Source organism: Crocodylus siamensis, chromosome 7, assembly GCF_052110815.1.
Source record: "Crocodylus siamensis isolate JL-2025a chromosome 7, ASM5211081v1, whole genome shotgun sequence".
NCBI classification, from domain to species: Eukaryota; Metazoa; Chordata; order Crocodylia; family Crocodylidae; genus Crocodylus; species Crocodylus siamensis.
The window spans coordinates 48,783,714-48,810,387 of NC_143401.1; the positions used below are offsets into that span (position 1 = coordinate 48,783,714).

At 47.4% G+C, this 26,674-nt stretch overlaps 1 protein-coding gene across 5 annotated transcripts in view; it reads left to right on the top strand.

Annotated features, from left to right (window-relative positions):
- The window catches only part of REEP3 (receptor accessory protein 3), a 129,762-nt gene that overhangs the window by 64,501 nt on the left and 38,587 nt on the right, over nt 1-26,674 (top strand). For 4 of the 5 annotated variants that reach the window (XM_090058306.1, XM_090058304.1, XM_090058303.1 and 1 more), the window contains one exon: nt 25,777-25,849. In XM_090058306.1, coding sequence (XP_089914432.1) covers nt 25,777-25,849 — 73 coding nt within the window. Of the gene's footprint in view, nt 1-21,414; nt 21,462-25,776; nt 25,850-26,674 lie in introns of those variants that run through there. The other variant, XM_090058305.1, reaches the window with a different exon arrangement.

The window sequence follows — 26,674 nt, forward strand, 5'->3', positions numbered from 1 at the left end:
ATGTTCTTTATGTTATCTGGAAATGGCGTTGGACATTGAAACAGGATGCAGTCAATTTGGCTGTTTCAAAGGGATAATTATGAGACGGTAAAATAATTGATTAAGAAGTTAGACACAAAAAATAATCATGACTAGACACTTGTTGGTATCTAAACAGGAAGGCATAGAGAGAGAGAGTGCTTTGTTAATTTGAAGGTAGGAAGTTAAACAGGTATTTAATACAAATGAGTTGGTTAATAAGTAGTTGGCATGTAGATGAGTGAGTCTTAAGTTAGAGATTATTATGGTATAGTTTATTAATTTTATTTCCTTGTAGTATCAGAACTGTTGAGTTGGTTTTTTGCTTGGTGCTCAGTTTGGTTGCCTATGTGTTTTGAGTAGCATGTCGCTTAAATTCTGCTTTCCTTAAAGCAGTTAGAATTTTGGCTTGTACTTGTTCAAGTAAAGTTAGGAAATGCAGATTACATTTCTTTTTTAAGGCTTTTCTATGTTCCTACTTGTATCTTGACTGCTTAGATTAACTGTAGGGTCTTCTTTTTGCAAGCTTCAGTAAGTTCAGCATTTTTGAGCTATTTTGATTTTGAAAATGGTTATTTGAAGAATTGGGGAAAGTATTTTAGTACCCAAAGCTGCATATACAGTCTGGATGCAGTATGTAAATGTGAGTTCTCGGTTGGTTGAAATCCTGTACTTGGAGTTACCTTTCCAGTTTGGACAGATCACATTGGGGTCTGCAGAGTTCTCTCCTGTGTGTGGTACTAGAGCTGCCCCCCGCAACTGGCCCTGTGCGCTGGTTTTGGGTGCCTGATCCAGCTCACAGGGCCTGGGGCTCCCCACAGGTCCAGGAATTTGGTGGTGGGGGAGCAGCTCCAGAGTGTGGCGAAATGCCGGGCTAGCGGCTCCGGCACTGCTTAGGGGAGCCGCGGGCTTTGCGGAGTTGTGCGAGTGCGCGGCTTGTGGGGCGGAATTGAGGTAGCTTTTTAGCCGCCCTCGAGGTTCGCCGAGTTGGCACAAGTAGACGACTTAAAGTAAGTTGTTAGTGTCTCTTAATCTATCGGGTGTCCGTTGGTTCACGAGGTTCCAGAGCCAGCCCTTGTGTTCCAACAGTGGAGCTAGTCCAAAGCTAGGTGCGGCTGCCGACTCCTTAAGTCCCAGAACTGGTCAACGGCTCATTGAGATGGAATGTTAGTAGTAAAAGTTACTACAGAGTAGACATAGAGTAAAGTAAAAGATTTTATTCACTCACCTGGCCTCACCCTCTTACGAGTAAGAGGGGAGGCCGGTTGGAACGAAGTTGCAGTAAATACAAGTATAGCGAGCGTAGATATGCTGTCTAAGCTATGATGAGAGGCAGTCGAGAAGTGGAGTCTCCGATGTTTCTTCAGGTACAGTATGCTGGATACTAAAGGGGTCTGTTGGTTCACGGGGTTCCAGAGCCAGCAGCTGCCGACTCCGTAGTCCCAGAACTGGTCAACAACTCATGAATGGGATATTCTGTAGGGTGTCCGTTGGTTCACGAGGTTCCAGAGCCAGCCCTTGCGTTCCAACAGTGGAGCTAGTCCAAAGCTAGGTGCAGCTGCCGGCTCCTTAAGTCCCAGAACTGGTCAACGACTCATGAATGGGAAATACAATGCAATACTGTAACACGGTGAGTCGTTGTCAGTTGTCGGATTTCTGAGGCCTTTGTGTTCGCTGGGATACGCCCAGGTGGGGAGGCTGAGAACCGGTCTGCGGGGTGATCAGGCCCACAGAGTTTTCCAGTTGTCGTCTCTGCTGCTTCCTGTTTTTTTGCCTCTTTTATAGATGTTTGTTGGACTGCCTCTATGACACTAACTAAATAGGATAATTTTCTTTTACATAATTATTGCTAGGCAGATTTTCTACATAAGTTTCATTTTTGCAGAAATGACACTTCTAGATAAGAAATGAAATTTACAGAATGCGCATGTGTAGCTTAATGCCAGTGGAGAAGAGTACAAAGCGTTCATTTTGATTAACAGTCAAGACTTCAAGGTTACATAAATCTGAGAGTGCCGCGCGGCGGTTATACAGAAAAGGAAAAATAATATAAAGTCTTTGCTAAAAACTGTAAGATAGTTACACAGAGATAGGCCTTGGAGTACTGGTCAGAATGGGATTGGATTTCTCCAGATGTCCTGTGCCTTCCCTTGCACAAGGATGGACAGGGCCTAGTTTGTATCGGTAGCCCAGGTGCCCCTGTTCTGCCTTTAGGCCCTGCAGAGGTTTACTGCAGTGGTGGTCGGGTGGTATAGTGTCTAACTCAGGGGTGGGCAAAATATAGCCTGTGGGCTGGATGTGGCCTGCCAGGGCATTTTATCTGACCCACAGGACCACTAAAGAATTTAGAAAATATTTACCTGCTCCTGGCTGCCTGTCAAAGATAACAGGAGCCAGGGTTAGTAGGACTCCAGGGGAGCAGGAGCCCAGCCCTGCCCCACCCGCAGCCATTTCCCTGCCTTTCTGCCCCCACACTGCTCCAGCACTATGTGGCTCCTGGCTGCATTGCCGGATGAAGCACAGGGCTGCGCCTGTACCAGGGTGTGTGCGCGCGCGCTTATAGGGCAAGTCTTACATGCACAGCCCGCCATACAAATACACACGCACCCTGACGTCACACTGCCATATGCACAGACCCCCACACCCTCTCACACAGCCACCCTCCCCCCACACACAGCCTCCCACAAACCCCATACCCACCCACACTCCACATATCCACCCATACACCCACATGCTCACTGACCCATGCCCACCCACCCAACATACCAGCATAAGACTTCATTTTAAGTTAGTATATACAGTCACCTCTATGTACACTACAGAAACACAAAACCTCTACAAAAATATTTTTTGAGATCAAATTAATGTTTTAGATGTTTGCTTCTTAGAATATAATTTGGTATTTTTCTGGTTCTGAGATGGCAAAACCCCATTGCTGAAAAGAGTAGATCTGGAAGCAAGGGGAGGGACTTCTGGTGACAAAGGTCAGGGGTTAGGGGGTGGGACTTCCAGTCCCAAAGATGGCAACCAGGAGGTGGGGCACCTATCAAGGGGCACAGCTACCCATGCAGCCCTTGACAGCTTGCAAAAACTTGGTAAGCGGCCCTCTGCCTGAAATAATTACTCACCCGTGACCTAATTGGACGTGCTTTCTGCCACCTCTGAGAGTGCTGATGTGACTGGCAGCTCTTTTACCTGACAGGTGTCCCCATGTAATCCCTTGGCAAGCTGCTGGATTTCTACCAGGACCCTTAAGGGCCTGGAGGTTAGTCATGTCTTCCAGGTTCTGAGATGAGGTCATCCAGGGTGCAGACCTCCTAGCCAAGCCCCTTTTGAATTGCCCTTAGCTAGTGATGCCAGCAACAGAGGTGCTCTGGATGTGCTGGAGGATGTTCCTGGCCAACATCACTCATACTGGGGACCTTCTGGACTATGCCAGGAAGGAGTGGGTGGATCCCTCTGCCTTAGCCCAGCGCATGGAGCTGTTTACCCTGTGTGCTCCTTGCCACTTACTTCAGTGAGTTGTGGCCATCCTGCCACCCACTTACCTTGCATACATCCAAGAGGTCCTGCACAAGGGTAGTCCTTGCCCACCCATATCCCCCTAGTGCTCTGGACTTAATCATAGGGTCCCTACCTCAAAGTCCCATAGCACTTGTTACCATATAACCTCAGAAGCGTGGTGCTTATAAAACTGGTCTGCTTCTGAACAGCCCACTGCTTTCATAGACTTTCATAGACATTAGGGCTGGAAGGGACCTCGGGAGATCATCGAGTCCAGCCCCCTGCCCAAAGGGCAGGAAGTCAGCTGGGGTCATAGGATCCCAGCAAGATAAGCATCCAATTTACTCTTGAAGGTGTTCAATGTAGGCACTTGAACCACCTCCGCTGGCAGACTGTTCCAGACCTTGGGGGCTCGGACAGTAAAGAAATTCTTCCTTATGTCCAGCCTGAAACGGTCTTGCAGGAGTTTGTGACCGTTCGACCTCGTCATCCCATGGGGCGCTCTGGTGAACAGATGTTCCCCCAGATCCTGGTGGTCACCCTGATAAACTTGTAGGTGGCCATCAGATCACCCCTGAGCCTGCGCTTTTCCAGGCTAAAGAGTCCCATGGCTCTCAGCCTGTCATCGTAAGATCTGTTTTCCTGACCTCTGATCATGCGCGTGGCTCTCCTCTGCACTCTCTCAAGCTTCTCCACATCCTTTTTGAATTGTGGAGCCCAAAACTGGACGCAGTACTCCAGCTGCGGCCTCACCAAGGCCGAGTACAAGGGGAGAATGACGTTCCGGGATTTGCTCGAGAAGCATCTATGGATGCACGCCAGCATTTTGGTTGCTTTACTAGCCGCAGCATCGCATTGGAGGCTCATGTTCATCTTGTGGTCAATGATGACCCCCAAGTCTTTTTCTTCTGTAGTGCTAACCAACGTAGCACTGCCAAGCCTATAAGGGTGCTGCAGGTTTTTCCTCCCAAGGTGGAGAACCTTGCATTTTTCAGTGTTAAACACCATGAGGTTCTTGTCTGCCCGTTTGCTGAGCTTGTCCAGGTCAGCCTGGATCACCCACCTATCTTCTGGCGTGGATGCTGTGCCCCAAAGTTTGGTGTCATCGGCGAACTTGGCCAGTCCACTCCTGACTCCAATGTCCACATCGTTAACGAAGATGTTGAACAGTATGGGTCCCAGGACAGAGCCTTGAGGGACCCCACTGGTCACAGGGCACCACGATGAGTGACTGCCATCAATCACAACCCTCTGGGTCGGACCACGAAGCCAATTTCCTAGCCAGTGGATCATGGTGGAGCCAAAGCCACAACCGGCCAGTTTGGCCAAGAGGTGATCATGGGATACCAGATCAAAAGCTTTTTTGAAGTCAAGATATATGACATCAACCTCTTCTCCGTTGTCCCGGTGATAGGTCACCTGGTCATAGAAGGAAATGAGATTGGTCAAACAAGACCTACCCCAACAAACCCATGCTGGCTGTCCCTTAGAATGTTAGCCTGGGCCAGTCCCTCAAGGATGGCCTCCTTAATAAACTTTTCTAAGATCTTCCCCAGGATAGAAGTCGGGCTAATGGGCCTGTAGTTAGCCGGATCCACTCTCCTCCCTTTCTTGAAGATCGGCACCACATTGGCCTTCTTCCAGTCTTCAGGCACTACACCAGAGCGCCAGGAGTTTTCAAAGACCCGTGCCAGGGGCTGGGCTATGACGCTCGCCAGCTCCTTGAGTACCCTGGGGTGCAGGTTGTCAGGGCCAGCTGACTTGAAGGTATCCAGCTTCTCAAGGTGTTCCTTCACGAGGTCAGCATTGATGGAGGGTAGGGGATCCCCCTCACCCAGATTTCCCTGTCCCATAGCAGGCATGGGCATCCCGTGTGACTGAAAGACTGACGCAAAGTACCTATTTAATAGGTTGGCTTTTTCCTGGGCGTCAGTTGTCAGTTGCCCCATCTGGTTTAGCAGGGGTCCAACATTGCCCTTGCTTTTCCTACGGCTCCCCACACATCTGAAAAAGGACTTTTTGTTGTCCTTGATGCCTGAAGCTAGTTGGAGTTCAGTTGCAGCCTTGGCTTTCCTGGTTTGGTCCCTGCAGGACCGGACCAGCGCGGAGTAATCCTCCTTGGAGGTGAATCCCGTCCTCCATCCTTTGTAGGCTTTCCTTTTTAGCCACAGTAGGTCCGCTAGGTCTCTGGAGAGCCAGGGGGGCTGCTGTGCCTTCTTGCTGCCTTTCCTCCGTGTTGGAATAGATTTAGCTTGTGCACTGAGGATCGCTTCCTTGAGAAGCAACCACTGTTCTTGAACTCCCAACTCCCTGGGGTCATGGTCCCTGAGGGCCTGACTGACTAGCCTCTTGAGCTTGTCAAAGTCGGCTTTTCTGAAGTCAAGGACTTCTGTGTTGCTGACTGACTTGCCAGCTTTACGGCGGATGGTGAAGGTGATCAGCTCGTGGTCGCTGTCACCCAACTTCCCATCAATCACTAGGTCGCCGATTAGGTCGTCCCCCGTAGCCAGTACCAGGTCAAGCAGCGCTTTGCCTCTCGTTGGCCCATAGACTTCTTGAGTCAGGTAGAGGTCATCCACGCATGAGAGAAAGCTTTGTGCCCGCTCAGATTTAGCTGAGTGATCTTCCCACGAGATGTCCGGGTAATTGAAGTCACCCATGACAACCAAGGTCCTGGAGCAAGCGGCCTCAGTCAGTTCCCGGGCGAACTCCTGGTCAAGCTCGGGACTTTGAGTGGGAGGTCTGTAGTAGACTCCCACCGTTGTGTCCCCTGTGCCGAATTCCCCACGAATTTTTACCCAGAGGGTCTCTAGCTGTCCATGCCGGTCGCCAACATCAGCTTGCAGGGACATGTAGCTTTCCTTCACATAGAGAGCTACACCCCCGTCCCTTTTGTCAACACGATCCCTCCTGTACAGGGTATAGCCCTCTATCCCCGTGGTCCAGTCATGGGTGGAGTCCCACCAGGTCTCCGTTATCCCAATGACATCATATTTCTTTGCACTCAGCAGGAGGACGAGCTCCTCCTGCTTGTTGCCCAGGCTCCTGGCATTAGTGTAGAGGCAGGCAAGTGTGCCTTTGGGGGCTCTTGCCTTGCCCACAGATTGTACCAGGGCTGGGGCAGAGGTGGGCTCCCTTAAGTGCCTTGGTCCGCTGGCTTTGCAAGGGCCGTTCAGCGGGCCAGCAGGGGCAGTAGTCCCCCCATCCCCCAGCGGGCTTAGTTTAAAGCCCGGTGGAGCAGGTCAGCCAGCCTGGCTGAGAAGAGCCTCCTCCCCAGGGGAGAGAGGTGGAGGCCATCTCTTCCCAGCAGCTCGCTGCCTCTCTGTCCAAAGAGCGGGCTGTGGTCATGGAAGCCAAAGCCTTCCCAATAACACCAGCGCCACAGTCTTTGGTTCACCGCATGGATCCTCCTCTGCCTCCTCAGCCCATAGCCCGAGACTGGGAGGATCGACGAAAACACCACCTGAGCTCCCAGACCCCTAAGCCCCGCTCCCAACTCCCTGTAGCGCCTCATGACCTGGCTGGGGGTGCTCTGAACCGTGTCATTGGTGCCCACATGAATCAGGAGCATGGGGTAGTGGTCTGTAGGCCGGAGGAGCTGCGGGATCCTCTCCGCAATGTCTCAGATGCGGGCCCCCGGGAAGCAGCAGACTTCCCGGGCTGAGGGGTCGGGGTGGCAGATTGCCCCCTCAGTGCCCCGCAGGATGGAGTCTCCCACAACAAACACCTTTCGCTTTGTCTTGGGGAGAGTGGGGCCAGTAGCTGCGGTCGAGCCTGGGTTGCCTGCGGGAGCTGGCAACTGAGTGGGCTCTGCTGGGGCTGCAAGAGGTGTGAACCTGTTGCTAAGCTCCGGTGGGGCAGGGGCCTTGGTGCGGCGGGCCTTGGGGCCCTTGACCACCTTGGTCCATGCCCCTGACTGGGCAGAGCCGGAGGTCCCAGAGTCCTCCTTAGTCGCGGAGGGAGACGGAGCTCTCCCCTGCGGCTCCCGGGGGAGAAGGGCCTGGCAGTAGGAGTCTATCTCCTGCTCGCAGTCCCTGATGGCACGCAGTCTCTGGACTGTGGCCTGGAGCTCCTCCAGCTGGCGCGCCAGGGACCCCAGTAGGGAGCAGACCCCGCAAGGGGAGGTGGCCATGCTCCCAGGCCCCAGAGCCTGAAAAAGGGACAGGCAGCCCCCGCAGCCAAGAGCTAGGGGCTCCGTCTGCGTGGAGCCTGGAACCATGGGCTCCGTCTGGGTGGCCGTCTCTGAGGCGCCCAATGAGGGGGGCCGCAGAGCCTGAGGGGACCCTCGGGGTGCGGCGCGTGCCCATCCGTGTCATGCCTCTGGTAGGCTGGCTACGGCTGGGGCTCACTACTCTGGGGGGGTCGCAGGCAGGGTCTCGTGCCCTCCCACGCCCTCCCCTGTGCGAACTCCGTGCTAACTCAAGCGCCTGTTTACGCAGCCTGTTCGCGCGGCTCCGGTCGCGCGGCTCCCTGGGGGGCTGGGCCAAGTAGGGGCCTGGGCGGGGGCTTGACCTGGCCCGGCACCAGGCAGCGGCCTCCTCCAAGCAAGTGAGGAGTTAACCCCTTCCCACCACGAGCCCGCTTACCTCTGGCTGTGCTGGGGGTCGGCAGGGGGCTCGGTGGCTGCTGAGGGGGTGTCTGGGGGGCTTCGGGGGAGTGGGGGCGCAGCGGGCTTCACCCGCGCGTCTTTCACCGCTCCAGAGCCTACCTAAGTGTGGTTTTTTTTTTATCCCCCTGTTTGGCGGGCCCTTTTAAACTACGCGCATGCGCAGTGGGCCTGCCGTCAGGGAACGCTGGCTTCTCAGCCCCTGCCCGGGATTTGGGGGGCCCTGCCCTACAGGAGGGGGACTGGTGAGTACCCCCTCCTTCACTCCTCTCTCTCTGGGGGGCTGGGCCAAGTAGGGGCCTGGGCGGGGGCTTGACCCGGCCCGGCACCAGGCAGCGGCCTCCTCTAGCTCTATATGCTCATGCTCCATAACATCCACCATGCTATCTTTGTCCCACCCAGACCCAAAGTGACACCTTTGGGGAGGGTGAGACGTAGGTCTCCTGCACAGAGAAATCTCTGCAGATTTGTATCTGCTTTACTTCACTTACTCCCCCAACACCTGCCTTTTCTGTAAGAGGGAGACCTTGGCACTTACCTAGCTCATATGTCCACTGTCTCCTCAGGAACCTCTCCTGAGGTTCTTGCTGCGTTTCTCCCACACCTTTTATTTTATGCACTTCCTATCTGTGGCTCCACTGAGTCCTGGAATGTCCTAGTCAACCTCTGCCTCAGATTCACCATCTACCAGACCAGGAAGGAAACCTGGTTGTGTGGGAGGAGTCCAGGCCACCTCCTTTTGAAGCTGAAGAGACCTAGCATTTCTAGTCTCTTCTGGTATGCAAGCTTCTCCATGTCCTTGATCACTTTGATTTTCTTTCCCTGGACCTTTTCTAATTCTACTACATCTGTTTTGATATGTGAAAACCAGAACCAGAAGATTTTCCATTCACAGCTGAACTGGTGTTTTGGCTAGAGATGCTTATGAAAAGGTAACATTTCTCTTAGTTTTAGCAAGCTGATCTCAGGTCTAAAGCTAGAAAGAATGAATTGAGATGGATCAGCTGCTTCTGTTCTTGCATAAAATAATGGTGTGTGAAAGAGGTACATAAAGTCAAGGCTGTTAATGTTGTGATAACTCAAGGTTGGATCTTTTCAGTAGAATTCTTACCTGATGCTGTTCTCGGGCTCTATCTAAACAGTGTCCTTGGCCCTCTTGGGGAGGGATGCTGTTATATGTCCTGTTCTTGCCCCTGTGTGCCAAGCCTTGGTATGCATCAGTGAAGCTTCTCTGAAGTTGCTTTCAATGACTGTTCTTTAGTCTCAATCTCTAGCATGCTGAGAGGAGTCCCTCTGGAATAGCTTCATACCTGCAGTTATGGAGGAACACAGTGTAGACATAGTGTGGCCTTTTTTGGTGTTGGAAAGTTATATGAATGTAGAGGCTAAGGGTGACATCTTGCTTGCAGTTTGAGAGGCCTGGTTCTGATGGACCTCAAATGGATTTTCATTTGTAGCCAGCCTTTAAATTGTAATTTTGTATTCCAGGAGGTAGCTGATATGGTGATATTTTGATTTAATGATGCAGCTCAAGGTATGCCCCATGTATAAGGCAATCGTGTTATTCCTGTTACATACCATCTTCCATACCATTCTATTATTATAAAAGCCTCTCTGTCCCTTGGTAACACTTTATATACACTCTGGTTGTCTGAAGCAACCAATCAGAGTGCTCCAAGAGCGTTCTAGACAGGAGGCGGTAGTGACAGAGTCAGGGGGTGGGGAAGAGGGGGAGAGGGCAGCGCCGCCCTGGTCCTACTCCCCTGGAGGTGGCAGTGACGCAGCAGGGGAGCAAGGCCAGTGCTGCTGGCCTCGGTTCCCCCCCGCCCTGCTCCCTGAAGGCAGCAGCAGCACGGGGTGTTGGCTGAAAGGAACGGAGGGAATGGAGGGGTGACCCCCCCCCCAGCTCCTGGGAGGTCCAGCTCTTGCCCTGCCCCCTGCTGTGGCCTCACTGCCATCACTGGGCTCTGACAAAAACCGTCAGAGACACGGAGGTGGCAGGAAGGAGAGGAGGGAAGGCCCAGTGGCAGCTCCCTGAGAACAGTCGGGGGGCGGGGGGGACAGAAGCACGGGGTTCTGGGTGGTGGCTACAGTTACTGCATGCAGGACAGGGAATGATCTTAAGGTAATCTTAACTTTTCATCTGATTTGAAATAATGCTTTAGAGATGATTCTGGCACATACTGTTGTTTATAAAGATTCTTGCTATGATGTTTCTGTGGCATATTCTAATGAATCTTAGTAGTACAATAAGCAACATGACTGATTTTTGTCAAAAAATTAATAACTGGGGAAGAAAACAGCTTTTATTTTTGGGTTCTCAAGATACCTATCAGGTCAGTTTTCTTCATTAGAAGAAATGTGGCAATGTGTGGTTTAAGCTATGAGACTGTCATACTGTCTTGCTCAGGTAAATTTAACACACTAGTTATTAACACAGTAGTTGACTTGAAACTAACTTCAAATGTAGTCCGTAAAAACACAAAATGGTAAGGGAAATTGAAGTGCATAAGGCAGTGTGTCAGTTTTTTCCTAGTTTCAAATGCTGTTCAGGCACAGAAATTAATCATATTTTTAAAGCTGTTAAATGCTTGAAATAAAACTGGAAAAAACAGTTGATCAGTTATAGTTTTTATCTTTATTAACATATTAATAACACAACATGAGCCCCTTTAGTATCCTACATTAAATGTATTATAGGTCTGAGAGTTCTCTACCCTTAATATGGACCTTTATACTTTAGGCAGATATACCCCATCTTGGGGTTTTCTGGGGATCTTTGGCCATTGTCCCAGCCAGAGTATACAGCTGCACTGACCGGAAGGTGAAATCTTCTTGCTTTATGGTTCAGTGACTGTCTTTTCAATAGGCAGGTTTTAGTTGGAGAAGCAGGCTTATGGCCTGAACTAGTAGGCTAGGATAATGTCTAACCAATGGGAATATGGGAAGAAATAAGTTCAATACCCTTACCGATCTGAGCTAAAACTTAAGTTTATTTTTGTCAACCAGGCCTAGTGCTTTTGTGGTTCCCAGCGATGTCTTTGGGTTTAGTTTTTTTCCATGGTATACATTACGAGTCAGTGAGATTCCTTTTTTTGGTAAGCTATAAGGAGACTTTGAATTCATTAGCAGTCACTTTTGGAATGTGTTGTGGCTGGAGGTTAATAGGCTGTTATAGCATTTGAAGTACACTCTCATGAGATAAATTTGAATAGATATATGTATGTGCATATACTTGCACTGTTTCCAATCAATAACTGTATATGTCTTCTGTAAATCCTATTATCTATGTAGATGAAACCTTGGCAGATACTGGTTTTTAAAAATGGAACAGGGCCAACTTATGTTCTTTATTATTAAGACTGAGATCAACCAGCTGGAGTTTACAGTATTGTTCTTCAGATTGCTATGGTAACAAAATATTAGAATAAAATCAAATCTAGTTATTTAGATTGTAACAAAACCTCTTTGCAAGAGAAATCTGTATCTTACAAAAATTTCAGAATTATTCCTGCATGTTCAAGAAAGTTAAAATTTCATTATGTCAGTACCTTGTCTTCCCTGCTGCGATAAGACATGGAAACAGTACAGTAAACATGTTGCTGCCAGATCAAATTGGTTGAGTATCATTTGTGTACTGTTAGTATTTCTACACATTGTCTCACTAGCTTTAACCCCCCCCCCCCACTTAATATAGATATGTAATAGGCCTTGTATGAGCCTAAAAGGCTCTGTTGTTGCAAGAGGAATTGCTCTTAAGGGCAGGGCTTATTGTGCCATCCTCATTTTCTTTGCTGACTAACCCCAATATTTTATTCATTCTTGCAGTTTCTTGAAACAGGACAGGATCCTTTAAGTAGTCATATGCTATGAAGTGATCCAGAATGTTGAGGATTTATGTCCTCTGACTTTTTCATGCTTTTCCTCCAACTGGTCGTATGTGAACCAAAGGACTCTGTGGGGCAGTGATATAGACTAGACGCCTTCATGCCAAAAGCACTCCTTCTTAAAGAACATCAGGGAGAGGTGGTAATACCTCACTGGTTATTTTCAGGCAAAATTCACAGGCTGCACAATTTCTTCTGAAAAGCTGGTTCTGCTCTCTACAGTGCGTGCTTCCAATTAACCAGTGTAGTTGACCAGTGCTCTGCTATACTACTATATATGCTTAGCCTGCTTATGTTATGCTGCAGCACAGTAATGTGACCCTTTATAGGCACTAAAGGTGAATGCGGTGTTTGCATTAAAAATGAAAGTTGCAAGTTACTATCATTGAGAACTGAAGCATGGTACTACACCTCAGGAACAAATAGTCAAAAATACAAAATGGGCAACACCTGGCTGGTTGGCAACACTATGGAGAAGGATCTGGGAGTCTTGGTAAGTCACAGACTCAATATGAGTCTGCAGTGCATTATTTACAAAGGTAAATTATTTGGATATCAGGAAAAATGTCATTGTTAGAACAGTGAGGCAGTGGTGTAGACAGCCTAGGGAAATTGTGGAATCTCCAACATTGGAAGTGTTCAATAAGAAATTGGATAGGCACTGGTCAGGGATGATCTAGGAATAGCTACGCCTATGTTATACTATGGATTTTGCCCATGTTTCTGGGCTTTGCTGATTGCCATGTAGCACTGGGAAGGAATTTTTTTCCCCCTCCTGATGCTACATGTATCAGGATTTGTTTTTTTCCAGAAGTACTGTCTGTTGGCTGCAGCCAAGACTGGGGATTTTGACTGGGGTGTGCCAGAGCTGTTGCTGGGACTTAACACTGAAGGTTCCTGGCTAGAGGGTCAGACCAATTGACATATTTGGGATGAGGAAGGAATTTTACCCCAGGGTCATTTTTGGGGATTTTTGCCTTCCTCTGTAGAGTAGGGTGTGGACATCTTCCTTGGATCTCTCAAGCATATTTTAACAACCTTTGCAGCAGCCAGATGTTGGCCACCATGGTTCCCCCTGGTTTACCTGTGGCAGGTGTTATGTCTTGTGGTTGTATCAGGATTGACTGTGTAGTTTTGCTAATGACTTCTGAGAGTTCCCTTCCAATCATACTTTTCTATGATTCCTTGGAGAGAATGGAAGCTAACCGTGGAAGCTGAGTGAGTTAGTGAACAGTATTCACCATGAGATGGATGGATCCATACTGGTGGGCCTCCAGGTACAACTATAATTGAGTTGGGCATGAAAGTTACCTTGAGTATGGATCACAGATTGTTTCGTCTTTTTAAATCCACCTGTTTACAGCATGCCATCACTTCTATGTTGCCTTGTGATTTATAGTCCCTAGAAGCCTCATCACTCTTGGAGTGGAGCGGGGCTAATGAACTAACTGAAATTTATAAAATTACTTGCATTACCTGGAATACAGAACTCAGAGTGTTCTCTTAGATCGTGAGAGATTTTTTTCCCTTCAAATTTTATGCTTCGGGGGTGGGACTCACTACTCAGCTGTTTCAGGTGACATATGTCATAGATATGTGGGGGGGCAGATCAACGCCCCCTGTGGTGAAGGGGGGGGTAGGGGCAGGCGCTGCTCAGCCAGGGTGGAGCGGGGCACAGGATGGAGCTGCGGCTCATTGGGGAGGTGGGGCTCCAGCTGCTGCTTGCACCTTAGGAGGGTGTGGGGGGGGCCTGTGCAGGGTGGGGTGGGCAGGCTGGAGCCGGGGCTGCACTGGACTTTTCTCGGCGAGGGCTGGGCTTAGGAAGGGGGCTATGGAGGGGGCTGCAGCCACCCCAGATTTTGCCGTAGCCCTGCTCCCAGTGCCACCACCTCTGCGTGCCTGGTGCAGCCCCAGCTCAATGCTCCACCTCTACTCACATGCTGGGAAGAGCTAGAGCTGTGCCTCTGCCCCCTCTCACTGTGGGGGGGTGTTGATCTGCCCCCCACTTCCATTCCCCCTCCCCTTCCACCACAACGGACTTCCCAGCTGCACACAGTTCTCTGCACTGCCAGGCTCTGCTCCTTGGTGCCTGCGTGCTGCACTGCGGTTGCACACATGCATGAGCATTTATCGGCCAAATAATCAGCTGCATCGGGCTGATTTCCAATACAGCCAACTTTCTTTATTTTGGGACTAATCCAATATTGGATTGATGTCTCACTGCACCTCTAATATATACAAGTTATGCTGGTACAGATTTCCTTTATGCTGTACATGCGTTCCTGGAAAACTGTGCATAATTCAAATTTGCATAAAAGGAACCCACTTTACAATGTAACAGACACATGCCAAGACTTTGACTGTCCTGACCCCCAGACCCATTTCTATCACTTTTACAAGACAATTTTGGTACTCTCCAACAGCAGACAGTACACACAAGCACAGGGCACTATCATAATGAGGATGCCAACTACAGAAATATGTGTTGCAGACCATGAGAGAGGAGCACAAATCCATGCAGGAGACTATACTTTGGTACACATCACTCCCACAGCGCACTGCATAAAGCAGCTGGCTGCGGGCTTCCACCACACCTACTGCATAAGAGTTTACCTTGCATATAACGAATTGTTGGTATAAAAAGGGTCCTTGCATAAGAACGAATTCGCACATACGGAACCTGCATTAAAGCAAGGGAAATCTGTAATTAGGAGGGCTGTGTGAAACACAATCATTTTGTTTCGCCATGTGTTTCACCTTTTCAAAGGGACAGTGTTTCATTTCGTTTCAATTTGAAGCACTGTCCTGTTTTGTTTAATTGAAACCATCTCTTTGTTTCAATGTGTTTCATCGTTTCATCCATAGGCTATAATGGGGAATCATGAAAATACCTAAAACTTTTTGTCATTTCTTGCCTGATTTGAATCAAAATTGCAGGTATGGTAGCCCCTTCTGAGGGCATAAAGCCTACCAAGTTTCAAGGAGATGGGTGCAGAGGTTTCTGGGAAACTGCACCTCAAACTCTTCAAAGCACAGCTCCTGACACTTGCCAGCAGTGGTAGTCTCCTCTCGTCTGGTGCACAGATATGGGGGCTTGCATCCCCGTGAGGAGTCTGGCACAGCTTGGCAGCCCTCCCAGGGGTATGAGCTCCTGGATCTGTGTCCCAGATGAGAAAAGGCTGCCTGGGAGAGGCGGCAGCAGCAATTATTTCCGGCCCTGGGCACAGCCCATGCCCAGCGCTGGTCCCAGGCAGACTGCTGTCATCCAGGGCACAGTTCTAAGGGCTCGCATCTCTGGGAGGGCTGCTGGGCTGTGCCGGACTCCTCCTGGGGGTGCAAGCCCCTGGATCTGTGTGCTGGATGAGGGGAGGCTGCAGCTGCTGCCTGGGACAGGCATCAGGAGCAGTTATCTCTGGTGTTGGGTACAGCCTGTGCCCAGTGTTAGTCTCAGGCGTCCTTCTTTCATCTGGGGCACAGATCCGGTGCTTGCACTCCTGGGGGGTGCTGTCAGGCTGTGCTGGACTTCTCCCAGGGGTACAAGCCCCTGGATCTGTGTGCTGGGTGAGGGGAGGCTGCCGCTGCCACCAGGGACTGGCACTGAAGCCAAGTAAGCCCGGTTCCAAGTGCCCTTCTTTTGTTTCAAAACTGTTTCAAATCCTTTGAAATGAAACACCTGGCAAAATTTCACACAGCACTAGTAATTAGGTTATGTGAATGTATTATGCTGTGTGTACATGCAAATAACTTTTCCCCCCTAACTTCCTCTCTTCTTTAGATCTGCATTTCAGCAGTACCCCTAGTATTCATATATAGAAATTTTAAGGAAATATTCATTGCTTTTTAAATGAACAGTTTTAGTTTGGAGTTTGTTGGCTCTGCCGTAGAGCGAATGCTACATTAATTGCTGAATGCAGCTGGAAAGCTGGATTCAGCATGTGTACAACTGGCAGTAAAAACACACTAGTAAGCAGGATTACCCATAAATCTACCAGTGTGGAATGAAGTAAATTAGATTCAGCTGAATCCAGCTTTCATTTGAGAGGCTGGCTTTGTTCCCACCTCCTATGTGAGAGCATTGCACAGCATCTACTATTAAACACAAACAGTCCTCTTAAAAATAACATTTTTAAGTGTTATGTGCACGCAGGTTAGAGTTAGACAAACCTTGAGTAATCTGGTTTGTTCTTAAATTGCCTTGTGTAATTATTGGAATATATTGCACTTGTACCAGGAGAAGAGGCTAGAAAAATATCAGTAGTTAAATTTCTCTCTGACTTCAGAATTTCTTCTTGTTCTTTCTCCATCTGAATTCCAATATAACTTTGGAAGACATTTGTCTAGAACACTGAGCTAAGTGGTTTTATTACACTTGTTTAAAGTGTTGCTGGCTGCTTCAGGATAAAGGCTACCTAGTTGCTTGATTTTATTTATTTATTTATTTATTTATTTATTTTAAAATTCTTCGTTTGATTCATCAGTCCCTTCTTAAAAAAATAAAACGTTTTCTGCATTGAAAGCAACAAATTGTTCAGGTTGAAATTCTTAAACAGTTGACATTTTTCTCAAACATAACATATTGGTAAGTGTTATATTTGTTTACTGCTTAGGATGAATCCTTTTCAGCCTTACCTGCTGAAAACATTGTTCAACATTTAGTATTTTCCTAGCAAGAGTATTCCAGTTACTGCTTTAGATGAGTTTGATTTAGTTAAGCTAGACCAAAACTTTCTGTCAAAGGAGCAGTGACTAATAGTCTGTCTGCTGTGCCACCTAAATCTCAGCTAGCTATGGAATATCTACTTCAATTCAAGACAAGGTTTTCTTCCCCACTTAAAATGGAGGCTTTGAGTAAAATGCTTCATCTTGTATTTGAGTACAAGGCAGGGGGGAAGGCTGCAGCCTGACACCTCTGCCTTGCTGCCTGACACCTCCCTCCCCTGCCAAGGCTGTCCCTACCCATGTCTCTTCCTCCCCTGCCCACATCCTCTGGCCTCAGCTGGGCTCCAACTCAGATTGCTCCAGCCCCAGCCAGGCTGCACAGTAGTTGTGGCAGCAGCAGCTCTTGGCAGGCCCCAGAGGCAGAGCTGGGGCCAGGGTGCCACTTCTGCAACAATTGCTGCATGGTTTGGTTGGGGCCAGAGCAGTCATACTCCATTCCCCAGGATGGAGTGGAGCTGGAGAGTCACCAGTGATTTGACCTGCTAGAATGGCTTGGGAGATGGATTTAAGAAGGCCCTCCAATAATTAGATTTTATACATTGAAAATTATAACAGGTTGGGGATAGGAAGAACTTCTGTGAGGCTGGTCAAACATTGGGACTGGCTATCTCAGAAGCAGGGAAATATGACCCACAGGCCGCATCCAGCCCACCAGGCAATTTTCATCTGGCCTGCAATTGTATCTGGTCCAGCCTGTGGCTGCTCCTGTTGTGCTCCACGTGGGTTTGTGCCCTGCCTGCTCCTGCTGGAGCAGCATATACTGTGTTCAAATCTTTGTGTGCCGCAGGGCCCTGGCCCTCACAAGCACACAGCTTCTGGGTGTTGCTGCTGCTCTTGCCGCAGCAGCTCAGGGAACTACTCAGCTCCCCTGCCCTCCAGTGTCTGCTCCTTCTGTTTCTGCTGCAGTGGGTAGGGAAGCAGGGTCAGGTGGGTGGAAGCTGCAGCTGGGTGGAAGCATGGGGCCTGGAGTGCAGGGCCCATGCCTAGCGGAGGAAAGTCCCTCGTGATGGAGCCAGCAGCCTTCCCTGCTGCCATGTGAAGCTCCTGGGACTCAGCTGGAAGTGGCAGGGAAACCTGTGCAATGGAGTCAGGCTGGCTCAGCCTCACTCCCTGTGTCTGAGTGGAGTCCCCAGAGCTGCACGTGACAGCAAGGAGCAGAGCCAGGTCACTGGCTTCATTGTGTGGGGCTCCCTCCTCTGTGGCATGTGGTTCTGGCTGGGTCCTGGGAGCTGCACGTGAGATGTAGGGAGTCCCATGTGATGAAGGTGGGCTGGCATGGCTCTGCTTCCTGCTGTGACATGCAGCTCCTGGACCTGACTGAAGCCATGCAACACTGGGGATCTCTGCCTGCGCAGGCCATGAGTGTCCTGAGGGCCTGCTACATGTTTCTGTTGCTGGTGGCTTGTGCACCATGGGAAGCAGATATGTGGTGGGGGCCTCACATGCATGCTCCACCATACCCATACCCCCCTACACCCCACACACAAGCTTATACCACCACACACCCATGTTCCCCACACACAAGAGTGAGGTTTATTTTGAGCTATTGTGCAATCACTTCTATATATACTATGCACACATATACAAATTGGGACAAAAATATTTTTTGAAATAAAATTAAAATGTTAGAGTAGATGTTTGATTTTTAGTATATGACTTGGGTTTTTTTTTGGTTCCAAGATGGCAAATCTCTTCCTATGTCCCTGTGGACAAGGGAAAGGACTTCTTGTGGCAGTGGGAAAGGGTGGGGTTAGGGCTGGGACTTCCAGTCCCCAAGTGGCAATCAGGGGGTAGGGTACCTGTCAAGGGGTGGAGCTACCCTTGTGGCCCTCTATAGCTCATCAAAAGTATTAAGTGGCCTTCCAGCTGAAATAATTGCCCACTTCTGGGCTATGTGCAGAAATTGTGGGATCTCCATCAGGTACTTCCATCCTTGGAAATTTTCAGGAGCAGGTTAGACAGACAGCTGGGATGGTTTAATCGGGGATGATCCTGCCTGCATGCAGGTATAGAATCTAATTATTGGGAGGTTATCTTAAATTTAGAGTCATCTTGAATTCAGGTAAATGCACAAAGCAAAAGCCAAATTAATCTGCTATGGTTGGGTGTCAAACACTCATAAATCAATCTTAGTTAAAGTAAACTCTGCCTTGCCAGAATGCTTTACAAAAAGTACCAAATATCTTTTGGATCTGAGAAAGACTTTATCAAGACTTAGGCCTTTTAAGAAGTAATGTCTTAACTGTGCTTCAGGTGGTCTGTCTCAAATTTTGTAACTAACAGTGGGGCTGATGAAAGGAGAAGGGAAATTTGTTTGCCCAAAGACCCTTGTGGTCACTCTAGTGTTTTTTTTGCAGTGGGATATTCTACAGCTTGATATCAAAAGAAGTTGTATTCATTTGGAACAGCAGTGGTCCAGGAGTGTGAATTGGCTTTTGTAGGGAGATAATGGAACTACCATTTTGTCACGCATAGCATACTCTGGAATACAAAACGCACCATGGTTTTTGAAAGGCAAAATAAAGAGCACAGATTTTTTCCACAGTTATGGGTACATAGAGTGGGGGCAGAGACTAATCTTCAGCTGAATCGCCTTCCCTTTCCTATTTAACCAAAGCTAAAATCTGCTGCTGAAGACTGGTTTGCGTGGATAGCTCTTTGATTTTTAATATTATAGTAAAGTAGGACTGGAAGAGACCCCTGGAGGTCCAGCCACATACTCAAGGCAGGATCATCCCTGACTAAACTATCCTCCCCAAGTCCTGAACATTTCCAAGGATGGAGGTTCTACAATATAGCCTGTCCCAAAGTTTGACCAATCTCATACACAGATAATTCCTTCTAATCCCCATTTTGAATTTTCTCTGCTGCAGTTTAAGGCTATCGCTCCTAGTCTTGTCCCTTACAGCCACAGGGAAAAGCCAGTCTCCATCCTCTCTGTAATTACCCTTTAGGCATTTGAAGATTGTTATCAAATCCCCCTCTCAGTCTCTTTTTCTCCAGACTAAACGACTGTCCAGTTCTTTCAACTTTTCCTCATAAGTCTCATCTCCCAAGCCCCTGATCATTTTTGTTGTTCTGTGCTGGACTGTTTCCAGACTATCTACACCCTTCTTGAAGTATGGGTCCCAAAACTGGACATGGTACTTTTGGTGAAGCTTCACCAGTCCTGGACAGTTAGGAAGAATCATTTCTCTTGACACGCCTGTTAATATGACCTAGGATGCTGTTGCCTTTTTTTTTTTTAATTAAACAAGAGCACATTGGTGGCTCATATTCACAGTATGGTATACTGTAACCCCAGGTCCTTCTCTGCACCATTGCAGCCTGGCCTTTCAATCCTGAGTCTGTATCTGTGCATGCAGTTATTTCAGCCCATGTACAGGACTGCACTTGTCTTCATGGAATCTTATCTGACTGATTGTGGACCATTTCTCCAACCTATTCAGGTCATTCTGGATCCTAGTCCTATCCTCTGGAGTATCTGCAACTCCACCCAATTTGGTGTCATCCACAGATGTGCTAAGCATGCACTCAATCCCATCCTCCAAGTCATTGATGAGGATGTTGAACAATACCAGACCCATGGGGCACTCCAGGTGATACCTTCTCTCAACTAGTTATTGAGCCATTGATTATTATATTTTTAAAAGAGCTAGAGTTTCCAAGGCTCTGAATTAAGAAAGGAGAGAGATCAGAAGCAGCGAGCAGACAGTAAAAACTTCCCTAAGAAAAGTTAGCCTGATTAGTGGAATTTTGAGACCATTAAAAAGGAGAGACTATCATTAACAACCGTAGAGTAAGGAACAATCAAGCATTATCAATTGACTTGCTCAGCTTCCTGAATAGTATTGCCACAGCTGCTGGAGGGTAAAGCAGAAATCAAAGAAGGCTGCTTCTGTCTTGGGTAGAAAAACAGTTGCCCAGCTTAGTCTGCCCCCAGAATTGGAGTGTTTGTAATTTGGGGAAAAGGGTTTATGTAGCTTGTGAGAAAATATATGGTACCAGAGGTAAGGGTCTGTATTCTCTAAATAGATACTGCGGCTTAGTGGTTAGAGATTAGTTGGAGCTCTTTGCTTCAGTTTACTCTGAGATCACGTTGGGCTATGAGCCCTGTAAGTGTTCTGAAGATGTGCAATCTGCTCAGCAAGTTTTCCTGAAGTAAGTGCTTGTATGGAGTGGATTTTGTGCCCAAGATGGCTACAAACTGTATGCTTGGGGAACAGCCTGTCTTGCTTTTAATCCACTGGACAGAGAACATTGGATAACTACATCTGCTTTCTGTAAGCTTTTCATTGGAATGTCCCGTTACCTCCTACAGGAGTTCTGAGATTTGCTTCTGTGCTGATGTCTTTAAAAGTGTGCAACTCATTTGAATGCTTCTGGTTCTGTCTTTCTTACTGTCAGATTGCAGGTCCATCTCCCCAAGTCTAGTTCCTACAGCAGCTGACCTGCCGGAGAGATAGATGGTGCAGGCTTCACCCTCAGAGTCTGTATTTTCACTAAAGGATTCTTGTTATAGTTAAAACTGACACTAGTTAATAGCAACTGAAAGGCCAGCTTCCAGCTGCATGACCCCTGGGGAAGGAAGTCAGTGCTTCTTAAACTGCAGAAACAGCAAAAGGAGAAAGAGACAGTTTTGCTTATCTGCTGCTGATATCCAGTACCTGGAACTTCTAGTGGCTTTAGAGCTGCATGCCCCATGGACTGTACCAGGATAAGCTATGGTTAGTGTTCCGCATTCTTGGTTTTTATTTAAAAAAAAAAAAAAGTCTGGGAACTTTTCAGGGTATCGCTTCAAAACATAAAAACTGGGATGAAATCAGGATAAAAGGAAGAAAAAGAAAAAAAATTGGTTTAAATTGGGGAGCAATCGCTGTGGAGGGAGGGAGGAAGTAAGGCTGGGACTAGGGAAGGGGTGGGGGGAGGGGCACAGCACAGCCCATCCACCACTTCCAGGTTTGCAGCAGGGGCAAAGTGGGGGAAGCTGTCAGTGGGTGTGCGGCAAGGGGGCCGTGGCTCTTGCTGCTATGTGGCCCCTGAGCTGGGGGGCTGTGCTGGGCTCTTCCTGAGGGGCGCATGCCTCCAGATCTGTGTGCAGAATGAGAGCAGGTTGCTACCTGCCCCCAGTGTTGGGAACAGCCTGGTGCCACTGGTGGCTCCACCTACAGGGAGTGGGCCTGGGCTCTCCTGGCTGTCCCCCCAGCAGGGCACGCCAGCACCCAGGGCAGGGCCAAAGCTGGAGCTGCCAGGGTGCAGCTCGGACCTGCCTGCTTTGGGAGCGATTCCCACAGCCCGTACCACCCCATCCGGGGTCAGAGCTGGGAGTTCCGTGCCCCCAGGCAGCAGCTTCAGCACCCTCCCTCAGCCCCTGCACAGCCACTGCAACCGCTCCCGGCCTCCGCTCCATATGTGGCTGCCGCTGTTCCCCACTCGTGCTGGTTAACAGGGATTTGAACTGAAAAACGGTTGTAAATCACTAAAAACTGAATGACTTAAAAGTCAGGGAATTGATCAGTGAAAATCGGTAAAAACTGAGAACGCGGAACACTAGCTATGATATTCCAGGCTGCACATCCCATCAATGCTTCCTCTGCCACCCACATTACAACATATGCCCATGGTTTCCACCCCCCATCTGATCTTTGTTTTTGTTTTTTTCTTTTCTCCCCCAACTGCTGCTTTGTATATTCATGACCCACCCCTGCCACTGCTAAACTGTGTGTGGGGACTCCCCTGCTGCACTGTGACCCTCCTGGCCCCTTCTACCTTCTGTTGCAGCATATAGCCTAGAGTCACTCTCAGCTTCCCAAGCTGCTGCACTGCGCTGCCTTGTCCCCTAGAGTGGGAGCAGCAAATAGTAGCTGGAGGAGGGAGCAGAGCCTGGAACTACAGCAGTTTGCTGGGGTGGGGAAACTGTGGCTGGGCAGGAGCCTAGAGGGCCACAGTGTTACTTCTCATGGGCTGTTTATTGGACAGCCCTGCCTTAAAGAATTCCTTATTGGTGCTGCTGTCACTTGGCATGTAGATCTTTTGTTACAAGCATGTAAACAGCTTATGTTTGGTTATTTTAGTGAAAGATTCTTCATGTTAGTTTACAGGTATTGCAAATGTCATTTTTGTACACTAACATCTTGTTTCCTTTTCAGTCTTCTACAAATCATGGGCATGCTCTCTCGTAGCTTTTGCATGACACTTTTTGTAAATTGTCCGATTTGTATTTGGAACTGTCCCTTTTTTCTCCTGAAGGAGTTCTGAGATCAATTTATGTGATGATGTCTGTAAAAAGACTTGCAATTCACCTTGTAGTAGAATGATTTTTTTTTTTCAATCCAGTGCACATACATACGATCCTCCTGTTTGAATGTCCTCTGAGTAGCGGGGGTTTCAGTAGCGAACTGTCTTGCTAGCAAGGATCCTCACCTACATAAACTGCACCAAGAAAGAAGTCAAGTAATTTCTGGTGTTTATTAGATTAAATCATAAGAAAAAGAAACCTTAAACACTTTTTCACTTGCTTGCACATCAGTACAGTTTTAGTTTGAGAGAGACTGCTAGGAAGCTTTTGATGCAGCCATGATGATTCAGGAATTATGGTCAAGGAATTTATCTTAGTTTAATTGAGACTACTTTGGTTGTAGTGTTAAAGATTAGGAAAATGAAGAATAAGGAAGCCTTAATAGGAGGGATGGGTATTTATTTCTTCTGGAAAGCCATTTAAGTTTTGGTGAGCTGTCAAGGACCACACATGCAACATTTTTCTGAAGATATTATTTTAACAAATTATAGATAAAAGAGTGTGTGTGTGTGTGTGTGTGTGTGTGTGTGTGTGTGTAGCTATATCCACACACACACACACACACTAAAAAAACCTGTATTTTAATTGTATTTTAAGAATTATTTTTGTCCTAATTTTACTTTTTTTTTTTTTTTGGAGTGGTGTATATAGAGGCAATTGCATTATAGCTCAAAATAGTATTACTCCTGTATATTTGGGGGGGGGGTTGGGGGGGGGACTACATGTGCACTAGGTCATAGGAGCTGACTGGATGTGGGGTGAGAGGGTGGGGAGCAAGGGACATGTTCAGCACAGCTTGCCTGGGTGGTGCGGTCTGCAGCTGCCCCCATGGCGCCCTACATAGAGCTTAGGCACACCTGCTCCCTCCCACCTGGGGCAGCCCCTGCCTGCTGGCCCTGGCCCTGGCCCTGGCCCCAGCCCTGGCGAGTTTTCCAGAAGGGCTGCTCCTAGGTTACAGGTTTCAGAGCCTGTTTCAACAAAACTTCTGAAGAACAAGAATTTCTCATTGGTTTGTAAAATATTATCTGGAGGGTATTCTGTCTAACTTGTAAGCATGGACTGTAACACCACAGTTTACTGTACTCAGAAAATATAAATATTTTTATGTGCTGTATACCATGTGTATACCTTCTCTTAAAGATATAGTTGTTTAGAAAGAGAGGTGTACTTATTCTGCCTAATTTTGTTGCTAGGATTTGTTCTTGCATAGAATACACACAGCTACAAAGTGCTGATCATTTTCTTATAATATTGTATGAATTAACAACACTGATTCTCTGCTCCAAACCAATTCTAGAATGGAACAGACTCCTCATTAAATTTTCTTGGATGTTGATAGTGAGTGGGTGGCAGAATCTGAACTTGTTTCTATAGCTATATTTTTCCCCAAAGTAGAGGATAGGAGGGTTGGTGCACATTCCCAATAAAAAGAGGTAATTAAAATGGTAATGTAGACAGTAGAACTTCTACAGAGCAGAGCAATGTTGTAGTGGTTATGGTTGGTTAGGTGCAAATCTTATGATGGTTATGTACAAAGTTATGGAGAATCTTGCCTCATTCAGGGACTTTTAATTTACTGCTGGTCATTTGATGCCTTAACCCTGTGATTCTCAGCCAGGGTGCCATGGTACCCTGGGGTGCCCTGATTCTTTCAAGAGTGCCCCAGGGTGCTATGCAATTAGTACTGTTAAGTGTGCAAACCAGATTCACAGAGATTTCAAGTGGGAATTCATTGTGTTAAATACATTCGGACGTGTTGTTAGGGTAGGTCTAAGTGCCAGATGTTCTGGGAAGGTTAGATTGGGCAAAAATGGCTGGCCCAATATAAATTAATTCCCCTGAGGAGGTGAGCTAAGATTGGGAATGGAATAGCCCAATCTAACAGACACTTGTTTATGTTCAGAGTGCAGAGCAAAAGCCCAACTGCTTGCCTCAGCTCTAGGGCTGCATTTTTCCTATCCCACCCTCCCGAAAAAACAAACCAACCCCTGACTAGGCTATTTTTAACCGCTTGACTGTCCCCCTTCCCCTCTTCTTCCACCTTGACTTACTTTGGTTGGGTTCCCAGTGCAGCTCTTGGCACCAGCAAATGTGTGCACACGCTACACCCCATTGTGATCATGCAGCTTAAAGTTATTGTAGATTGGATACCGCAAATGTGTGTACATACCCTAAGTAAATCTTCACTGCTTATAGCAGAAATTGGCTGGCTGAGCAAAAATTCAGTTCTTGTTTTGCATTAGCCTCTTTCAACAATAAGTTCTAAAAATTGTTGGTGTTTGATGAAAATGCAGTTTTAGACTCTTGATAGGAATTCTAGCATCACTTTTAAAATTGTTGATGAGTTGCTGCTTTGTGGGGCTGGGCTGCGGCTTGGGAAATGGCTACCCTCACAGCAAAGCAGTGATGGTTACTAGAAAGTTATATTGGCACTGGCTAGTGTTACATACTAGGTATAGCTTTTTGTTGTAGTACAGTCCTGGTTCAAGAAACATTTCCATTTGTTTAGAGGCAGATCATAAGAAGCTGGCTGATGTCTTCAGGAACATTAAATCAGCCTGAGATAAAGCATTGCCAGTACAAACTGCCTAGTTGCCTCCAAGCTGCCTGTAAAATCAGAGGTTTTTTTCAAGCTATTAGGCACTGCTTTTTCCAGGCTGTTTGCAGCTGTTTAATAGTGTAGTATGTCTGCTTTCTTTAATGTACAGATTGACAAATTAAATACTTTTTAATTTTTTTAATAGGTTGATATTTGGAATGCTGTATCCTGCTTATTATTCATACAAGGCTGTGAAGACAAAAAATGTGAAGGAATATGTAAGTCCCACATGTCTCATCTCTTCAGTTAAACATGGTGCTGTTGAAATGTATGGGAAATTTTACATTACGTTATGCAAAGAATAGTCAGCTGAAAGTTTGACATGGGTTTTAACAGAACTTCAGAAATATTAGGTACAAAAAGAATGTTAATTCATCAGCTATCTTGCATAGTAGGTTTAGAGCTCTGAAACAGTTTCTATAGATTATACTGCTTAACATATGGTATGTGTATGATGAAATGCAGTGTGGTATGTATTTCAGTAAAACAGATGCGTACCAGAGAAAGTTAGGATTGTAATTTCTTCCAGCCCTAATGCTATGTCTACACTGCAGTTCTTATGCTCAGAGCTGCAAAAGTCATCTGAAGCTAGATCAACTTTAGGTGGTTCCGCTGTGCTGAGTTGCATGCTGATGTGGCTGAACTTCTACTGGTAATCAAGCCTGCTAAAGTTAGTGTGGCTTTGGCTGCATGCCCTTAGATAGCTGAGAACTCTGTCTGTGGGTAGTCTTGCTTTTTTCATTCATAGTAGCATGCAAAGTCATTCACATGTGTACATTCTTGTAAGCTTCTGACTGATTTATCTGAGCAGTCTTAATGAAACATTGTTTTCATACCCAACTTGTTGGGGTTTTGGAGGAGGCTGTGGCATGACTTAAAGCATGAATACTTGCCAAATCACTCAAGTAATCTTTCCCTTGTATTCAGTAAACATAGCAGCTTAATCTATGCTTTTGATCGATAGCATTGCAGAGAATGGAATGACAGGAGTTCTGCTCCATTCTATATAATATAGTTAGGTTCCATGCTTGTTTGTACTGTAT